Source organism: Peromyscus maniculatus, chromosome 5, assembly GCF_049852395.1.
Source record: "Peromyscus maniculatus bairdii isolate BWxNUB_F1_BW_parent chromosome 5, HU_Pman_BW_mat_3.1, whole genome shotgun sequence".
In the NCBI taxonomy this organism is placed as follows: domain Eukaryota; kingdom Metazoa; phylum Chordata; class Mammalia; order Rodentia; family Cricetidae; genus Peromyscus; species Peromyscus maniculatus.
The window spans coordinates 41,762,516-41,772,207 of record NC_134856.1 but is presented as its reverse complement, the minus strand read 5'-3'; the positions used below and the strand labels follow the sequence as shown (position 1 = coordinate 41,772,207).

Below are 9,692 nucleotides of genomic sequence, written 5' to 3'. Positions count from 1 at the left end.
GAAAACGTGGCTAGAAGAAATTGGCTCCAGACTCACATCATGCAACAACCACATGACATTGTGCTCCAGATGCTGGCTGGGGTAAGGGAAAGGTGTGGCCCCAGAGGACTCATGCTCCTCGCTGTCAGAGCAACATGAGGGCCGCCAATCAGCCCCTGTGGGCATTAAGGATGCGGCCATCTTCTGAAGATCCCTCCCTGCCCCGCCCCCACACAATATACACCCTACACATAGTGTGGCCATTAAGGAGACCAAGGTGTGGATTTCATACGAAATCCTTTCTGAGTGCTTTTACATCCTCTGATTTGTCCATCTACCACACGACGGCTTTATGACCCTGCCCCGGAAATGCGGCCCAAGGAGCAATTCACTCATAGAGGAGGGAGAAGGAGGAGTGTGAAGTAATGTTCTCCTGTCCTTCCGTCTGTCCTTCCACACTGTGTCCCTATCAGAAGAGGCAGGAGCACCGTCTACCACATGTACAACTTAGCTGTGTGTGCTCGCTTGTTATAAACCAGAGTCTCTCCTTCCGGGGGGGGGGGGGGGGGGGGGGGGGGTTAGATGCTGGCTTCTCAGCTCACCAGCCCCAAGCAGCTCACACTCAACCCTGACACTGAACTAGGTCCTTGCCGTGATTTAAGAGTACCATAAAACCTGAGGTCTTGGCCCAATCAAAGGTACCTCAGCTGGGAACTGCCTGAGTAATGGGTTCTGGTGGGGTCTTAACCCATCTGTTAGAGTTGTTGCATTTGCACTGCAAGCAGATTCTCAGAGTTGGCAGGGGTGCTTGGATTCCATTCGACTTCCTGTACCCTCCTTCTTCCCCAGGTAGAAGAGACCATATATATCCCTGAGCTCATCGCTGACACCCTACGACTATGAAGGCCAGATAAGCGCAGGAGAACCAAGGCTAGCCCATGGACTCAGAATCTACACTGTCTCAGGAACAAAGTGCAGACAACGGGCACTATCAGCGTGCGCTGCTCCCTGCATTAAGACGAGGGAGGGCATCCCTACATCTCAGTGAATGGGAGGGAGGGGAAGGTGGGAGGAGGTGGGATGTATTTACACAGGAAAGCAGGAAAAGGTGTAACCGAGGTTTCGGAGCTCAGCTCTGGGGAGCGGAAGGTTTCTGTTCGGCCATGCCTTCCATGATGGCTTACGGAACAGACACGGAACAGAAGGCAGAGGCCAGGTGAGCGGGCAGTCGGCACAGTCAGTCAGTCAGAGGCAGGACAAACACGGGGGATTCCACCATGAGCACTTTCCAAGAGTCCAGAGGAAAGAAATCGGAGCCTCCCATCTGATATCCTGTGCTCTCCAGACCTCCTGTCCCACCACACACAAAACTCATTTTAAAATTCGTCACCGGAGCTGAGATGACTCAGTGGGTGGAGGTCCCCACCACCAAGGCTGACAACCTAAATTTGATCTCTGCGACCCAAATGAACGCCCTAAAACTGTGTGTGTATGTATGTATGTATGTATGTATGTATGTATGTATGTATGTCTTAAAAACTTAAAAATCACATAATAACGAAAATAGACAATTCGGGGTGGGGGGTGGGGGAGATGGTTTCTTCAGACTGGCTTGACCTCTGTGTCTGAATTCTAAGTCATTCCCAGTTTTTAGAAAGCCCAGTCCTCACACACCACAGCTACAGGCTGGCTGTCCGCTATCTGAAACCTGGGGTCCCAGATGGTTTGTACTTGGGGAATGTTTGTTTGTTTTTTCCTGATTCTGGAATATCTGCACACACCTTAAGACTCATCTTTAGATTGGGACTGAGATCGAAGCACAAAATTCATCATCTTATACGCACCGCCTGAGGTAATGTGATGTCATATTTACAGGGTCAGATTACAGTGGCATCATGGCAGCGCTCACCTTTCAGACTGGGGATTTTCAGATTAGGGTTGCTCTATCAATCCACATGTCATCAAGGGAAGTGACAGTGCTGGTATGAGGTCACAGGTCACCCTGGGAATCTGTCTCCTCCAACATAAAGGAGAGAGGGGAGAAGAAAAGGCTTGGCCCACAGGGGTCGTATGTACCGAGCTGCACTGAGAAGCCAGGCTGCAGCCACTTCAGTGGGTACAGCAGAGAACAGCCAAGTTCAGTGGCTAGGAATGTAGCTCAGCTGGTGGAGCGTTTGCCGAGCACGAAGTCCTGTGTTCAGTGCCCAGAACCTCATGACACTGGGTATGAAGACGCACACCTGGAATGGCAGCGCTTGGGAGGTGGAGGTAGGAGGATCAGAAGTTGAAGGTCATTCTTGACCACAGGGTGACCTGCAGGACACCCTGTCTCAGAGAGGAAAAAGCAAAGCACAACAGAAAACTTCACGTTTTCCCTGGCTCATCACAGCTTGCCAGGAAATGGGACAGCGTGGGAAGGGGTGGCAGGCAGGATGGGGTGAGCCGGGCAGGATGGGGTGAGCCGGGCAGGCTGAGTGCCCTCCCTCGGTCAGCCGCTTCTGGAGCGGTTTCTCTAGCAGACAGTCAAGAACTCGATTACATCCAGTTAACTGTGCTCTAAACTGATTATGCATGTGCCAGGCTAATGGATTACATTAGCAAGAGGAAAAATAACATGCAATCAATCTCCATTACTATGGGCCACACCAGGGCCCCACCACCTCCAAACCCCACCCAAATCCAGGCACTGAAGAAAGCCAGGGCGAGGGAGCCCCCTCCATGGCCACAAGTTTATCTTAGTCACATGGAGGGAACAAAGGGACCTGGAGCAAGCTCTGGACTCATCATCCAAAGGGGGTGGGAGAGCTCCCTACCCCCAAAAGAGCCTCAGCAAGCAGAGGGACATTCATTATCCCTGGACTAATAGGACCAGACTAAAGACCTTTGCCTCCAGTCACAGGGGCAGCGACACTAAGACACTAGGGCTGGTCACTGCAGCAGGGGCGCATCAGCCAAAGGGCTCTTGTTCCACCCTCTGTCTCGGTATTCAGGGCCCTTCTTCTTGTGGTATGGGCTCTGGACAAGAGTATGATCACTCTGTCTTGAGCAAACAAACAAACAAAACACAACAAAATAAGGAAGGTACATAGGACCCAGTCATGGAGGTGACCAGAACAAGTAGGGCAGCAAACGCCTCCTCCTGACCGTCAGGGTGTGATCTGTGGACACGATCTGGGGGCTGAGAGAAGTTCTCAGCAAATCCTGTTTCTGGGGCCTTCAGAAGCAAACCCAAGTGTTCGGCTTTAGTCAAGACCTGGACCATATGGATGATGTGGCATGCGGACTTAGTGGCCACTGTGTGTAGTTTATAATGTAAAGGGGAATCCACTTCTTGAGGTGGAAGAGGCCAACTTCACTCCATGCTTATGTGACCCTTCATCAGAGTGGCATACACCCTTCCGTGGCCGAGCTGACCGTCGGGTCCTTCAGACAGGCTTGTTTCCTCTGGTTTTTCCACCTGGTTGTCTTGGCCATGTCAGCACCGTCCTATGGCCAGCCAGACCTCCAACTGAACCTGACCGCAAAGAACTTCCTTTCCAGGGTGGTACAAAAATCAAGCCAGTCCAAGCCTGTCCCAGCGCACAGGACAGAGGATTTGGCTTACAAAGTACCTAAACCAATCATATATATATATATATCTGGTGTCTGCAGCCACTTCTAGAACATTCTATCCCTACTACCCTGCCCTAAAACTGTTTCCTATCCACGGTACTGCCTGAGAAGGAGAGCAAGTGCAGAATGAGTCACAACCGTCACCTTTGCAGGGACTGAAAATGCAGGCAAAGGATCCTGAGTCCTCCTCGTGTGGGGTCTCCATCTACAATCGCGAGCGGCACACACGAGACCCCACCGGCTCGGAGTCCGCATACGCGGCACGTGGGCTGGCCCAGCAGTGAGGAGGAGCAGCGTGGAAGGAAAAAGGAGAGACTGGGGATGACAGTGAGGAGGATGGAGAGGAGCGAGGGAGTGGAGGGCGTGTGGAGTGAGGCTGAGGAGATTTATGGCGATTTGTACCTGATTGTTCATACTAAAGCCATTATGGGATGATTAGAGGAAAAGGTGAGGCTTTAAGTCCAGTGAAAATCAATAGAAACGTCTGGAGCAATCCTGCCGTGCAAGTAAAAGGACTATTTACAGTGTCTGCGGCCCCTCCTCCCTCTGGACTGAGGGTGGGGGAGAAGATGGAAGGGGAGGGAGAGAAAAAAGGGATGAAGGAGGCTAAAAGGGGAGGAAGCAGAGAACAAGAAAGTAAAATACAGAAACATGGGGGGGGAAACGAACCTGGAGCCCCTCAGCTGACCTACTTTTCTCCACAGCATTTACCACCTCCCACCATGTCATGTGTCCATTGCATGTGTGACGCATCTTGTCCCCAAGAGAATGAAAACTCTTTGAGGACAGGGATATGGGTCTGAGTATATGCAAGTGTGTACGTCTATATGGATGTGTATATATGTACATGTGCATGCATATACACGTGTGTGTGTGTGTGTGTGTGTGTGTGTGTGTGTGTGTGTGTGTACACGTATGTATGTACATGTGTTTATGTCGGTCTATTTTCTACACTGATACAGACATACTTCCAGAACAATGGCTGGTGGACAGGAAGTGTTCCATGCACCACCGTTGACGGGATGGATAAACAGAATGAAGACACGAATGAGGCATTCTGGGAGCATCCGGGAGGGAAGAAACAAAAGATGGACCAAAGGACGGGGAGGGAGCGTGGGCCACAGCCGCTGACGGTGACTCCACAGACTCCAGCAGAGACCAGCAACCAAGACGGGAACACAGCCTTGGTCTGCTGAAAACTGACCTGCCCCTGGAATGAGATACCCTGAACCTTCAGCCACCGGGAGAAGCCATCAACACATCTCAGCTTCATCGGGCGCTGGACGCAACGCCTTGAGAGCCAGTTTGCTAGCGGGATTACTAGTCGTCATCGTCGTTGTCCCCGTCCCCCCCCCCCCCCGCCCCGCCCCCGTCCCAATCTTCCCCAGTCACTCTGTGGAGAGACTGTTCCGGGGTCTCAAGGAGCCCACCTCACCTTATACAGCTTCAGGCTGGCCTCGTGCCTGGAGTTGACTGTGTGCAGCCGCAGCTTCTCCAGGCTGTTGGTGTAGTAGTCGCACGCATTGCACTTCAGGTGCACGGGGTTGCCGATGGCCACACACTTGAGCCTCCACTCGTTGGCCTTGCCGCCCTCCTTGATGTGGGCCACCAGCTGGTACTTCTGCACGTGCTTGTCCGTCTTGCAGTGCAGCTGGAAGTTGGCCTTGAGCTGCGTGTTGTAGCGGCAGAGCTTGCACTGGTACGAGTCCCCCATCACGGCCTTCCACTCGTCCTCCGAGAGGCTGCGCTCCACGTTCATGTGCAGTCCCAGCATGTCCAGGTTGTCCGTCGTGAACTTGTTGCAGACCGCACACTGGAAGAGCTTCAGCGACGGGTCGTTGGTCTGGATGAAGCTCTCGCCCAGGTTCATCAGCTCCTCCGACACCAGCTGCCCGCCCCCGAGCCGCATGTCTAGGGGGATCTCACCGCCCACTGTAGGGAAGGACAGAGGGAGAGAGTCAGAAGGGTCAGGCTCGCGACCGTGGTACACAGGGCAAACAAGGCAAGGCGCTACCAGCTGGAAAACAAAATCCTCTGGCTGTGTTTGGAACCTCAGTGGTTTGTGGAAGCCTCTGGGCTTTCCATCTTCTCTAAAAGAGCATCTAGACCAATGTACGGAGCTTGGTCTCCTGAATGATTTCAATTTGCCTTCTCTCTCGGGATGCAGGAAAAGTGCGAAGTCTGTATCAGCCTCTGAATACAACAGCATCTGAAAGTCCAGACTCCCCCAGAACTGAAAATGAGCAGAGCAGTCCACAACACTGGGCCTCTAGGAAGATTCTAAATTGGGCCCAGCATTCACCCAAACCATCACTGACGAGCAAAACTTCTGCCATCATAGGAATGGGGGAGCCTTGCGCTGTCCACACAACAAGAAAGTGAATGTTTCATCGCCATTAATATTAATGTAGATGGCCACACTGATGCACAGCTATACAGCACAGATTTCAGTAATGAGCCCTCCACTCCTCCCAGGGCCAATCTCGTCAGTATCCTACCTGTTTGGCAGAGCTGCCCACCCCACCCCTTTCTAGGATGATCTTCTTTCCCAAGCCTCTGTGTCAGAGCTAGCCACACACAGGACCTCATCATAGCTGCATCCCTACCAGGGTGGGGGCACTCTAGAGCAGAGGTCCAGCCTTGTTCTGAATAACCCCCTCATCCAGGTACCCACCCCATGGCACACATGAACAAATATTTATTGTATCAGACAAGGATCAAAAGCACCCAAATGATCCACGCTCGGGAAGTAAATCCAGACAGACAGCTACAGATGATCACCTCACACTCCCTAAAAAAGGTCGGATCAAGACCTTCTCTTTCCCTCTCTACCCTCACCCATTTTCAGTCCATCACTGCCCCTGCATAAACCAGGGGAAGGCTCACCTTCACTGGTGGGAGATGAACACACAAGCTCTCACTTCTTCCCTGAGAAAGCCTTGGAAAGGCTGGGCTTCCCTCCATTCCCAAGACGTACCCAGTCACTCAGGAGCTGCCTGCCAGGTTCTGTTTCCTACCTCTCCTCTGAACATGTGCACACTTGAGCTACGAGGCCTGCCCCCCACCCTCCAACTGATATTTAAACTTGACCTTTTGCATGTGGTTTGACTGAGGTTATTTTTTTAATAACTGACTAGAATTCAAGTTAGTGGCTCATCAGAGGGGAAAAAATGATGATGGCGATGGTGGCGGTGACGAAGATGATGATGATGAGGATGATGATGATGATATCTTGTTTCGACTACAAAAGAAGAGTTCAGTATACACTCCACTAAGCAAGACCAGCTACATTCGCAGTCTGCAGACAATATAAGACGCCACAGAGATCTTCCACGGGTGCATTCCAGAAGGTTCAGGAAACTTTGTTGTCTTTCTTACCACCACCACCACCCCCCGCCCTAGTGAGAGGAACCATAACTAGGACATTCTTTTTAGGGCAAGAGAGAAAATAAGAAAGAGAAAAGAAAGAAAAAAGAGAGAGAGAAAAAAAAAAGAGTCCTATACTTAACGAGGATGAAGACAGGCAACGTTCACAAAACATACTCAGTTTCAGTCCCAGCAGAAACTGCCCAGAGGGCGACACAGGAGCAAACACGTATCTGTTTCTGATGCCAACCACCTGAAGCATCAAACCTCCCCCGACTCTTCAAACGCAAGCTCGGCGCATCAATAATCGTCACTCTACAGAGAAAACCCACGGTCGCTCGCTGGGTGTCTGGATGAACACTGGGAGCCCTCAGAGGAGGCAGAGAGAATAAGCCACTGCTCCTATCCCCAGTTCACAGGCCCGGCAGAGGAGCAGCGAGAAACCGGGATGATGAAGAGCGTGCCAGGACTCCCGCCAAGACTCCACCTTGGAGAAAAGCCAAGGCATTAGAATCCTGCAAGTCTACACAGTTAATTCAACTCTAGTGAATTAGATGACCCTCACTTGATCCACAAGGCATCTGGGAGCTGTCTCGGTAAGGCTGTAGCAGGCCATTCCTTTTGAGCCCTATCTGGGCCTTGGGAAGGACCATGCACCCATGACAGAGATCCAGCCCTCTTGGACTTCACACCCTGGCATGTGAGCTCCACTCAGACAAGTGCTCTCTGGCCACTGGGCTACTTGGACTGAAAAAGGAAAATGCCCTACAAGTGACCCATTTCTTGATGCTGTGTTAGACTTGGGAGTCTAAAGGGATGCTTGGGAGGATGTTCACATGGCTGTAAGTCTTCGTATCCTGTCTATAAATGGTGGCAGATCCACTAAAGCCAGACCAGACCTAGGGGTGTAACCTTCTTCTCCTCTGTGCCCACCGGAACGGAAGCATCTCCGGGTGAGTACTTGTCAAAACTAAGGAAAAGGTCCTGTCAAAGAAGGCATGAGCATGGTGACCTGGTCAAAATGAATCAAGTTCATAAACGCCCTTCCTGCCTCGCTGCAGACCCCGACCGCGTCTAATAACCTAGAGCCTCCTCACCACTGGCCTAGCCGCAGCAGGCACCACTGACACTTACGGCTTTTCTGCCTGCCTGTGTTCTTTCTCCTGCTGAGGCCATGACAGAGCCTCCTCTGTAAATCCCCTGGACATATCCTACTGTCCATACACACCGTCAACCTTGCAACATGAAACCACCGTAACTCTCATCACCCCGACAGACCTCATGGCCACGCAAAGGACGGGACCTCTCTGAAGACCCACCTCATCCAACTGTGTCGCTCACAACTCAAGAGCCCTTCTTGACCAAACTGGGCAAGATCCTTCCAAAGGACATCTCTACTCTAAGACAGAAGGTGGGGCTCTTCTTTGTGTGTCTGGACACAAGGATCTGTCCTTCTGCTTCTTTTGTGACTGGTACCACTAAGAACTGTGATGCCCTGGGACTCAAAGATACTACGTGGGGGGGAAAAGCCCACAAAATACGTCTCCATTTCTCAACTCAAGTAGCAGTTGGTGATTTTCAAGCTAACTAAAAAGACCTTAATTTGTCTATACGAACTCATCCCATCTCTGAGCTTTTGTAGTATGAAGGCTAAATCCAGTTTATACTGAAGATCTGCCCACCAGAATTTTACTGTCTCTAAGGTAGGAAACTATTTCCTACTGGTGAGAGAGACAGAGAAAGTGGTAGGAAGAGGAGGAGATAACGGGCTTCGGAGCACTAGTAACCAACACCCACCCTTCTTAGGGTGCACACGTCACTCTGGGGACAAATAGGACAATGGATCCTTGTGCTTTCATGGGTTAACCAGTCCAGTTGGCAAAACATCTTCAGATCACTTGGTCATAAAAGATCAACAGGTTAACGTTTCAAAAGAGAAAACAAGGTTCAAATATCTTGAATTCATAATGAAAACACAGAGCAGGAAGAACAAGCTGAATTATTGGAGACACAGCTCATCAGCAAGTCAGACCTCCAACACCACACAAAATAAAGACCTGCGCACTGGCGAGATCTGGCCTCCTGGCACTTGCCTAAACCTTGCCCAAATAAAGGTGTGTGCTCGCTATGTAGCTAAGAAAACTACTTTTTCCCATGTTAATCATAGAATTCTACTTAACTAGGGTCCTTTCCACAGACCGCAAAAGGCTAGGGAATAGAGACCAGGTTGGGCTATACCAATAGAATACCAGGTGAGGTCAATGGGGACCTGGCCATCGTACTAGCCTTCATAAAGTCAATTTGTACATTTTCCTGCTCAAAAACTTGGTCAAGACCAACAGTTCTCAGCACCCAAATCTCCTATTTTTGGTTCTGTTTCAGATGTGTCAAGCTAAGCAGTAAGAGCTGGCACTACGGTTTGAAAAAAACTGTCCCCCACCAAGGCCTAGGTGTTAAAGACTTGGTCCCCAGCCTGTGGCGCTATGGGAAGGTGGTGAACCACCTTCAAGAGGTAGGACCCAGTTGGAAGCCTTCCAGTCATATGGCAGCCTGGCCCCTTCCTCTCCCTTTCAGTCCCTTGCTCCCTCTACCAAGTATTCCCACTGTGATACAATACTTCACCACAGGCCCCAGAGCAACAGGAGCCAACTCACCACAGACTAAACCACCTCCCCCAAACTGTGAGACAAACTGTTTCTCTTTACACATCTCAAGTGTTTGTCACAGTAACAGAA

At 50.9% G+C, this 9,692-nt stretch overlaps 1 protein-coding gene across 4 annotated transcripts in view; it reads right to left on the bottom strand.

Moving 5' to 3' along the window:
* Window positions 1-9,692, bottom strand: part of Zfhx3 (zinc finger homeobox 3) — a 256,316-nt gene that overhangs the window by 154,507 nt on the left and 92,117 nt on the right. For all 4 annotated transcript variants that reach the window (XM_076572127.1, XM_006974131.4, XM_076572129.1 and 1 more), the window contains one exon: window positions 5,027-5,523. In XM_076572127.1, coding sequence (XP_076428242.1) covers window positions 5,027-5,523 — 497 coding nt within the window. The remainder of the gene's footprint in view (window positions 1-5,026; window positions 5,524-9,692) is intronic.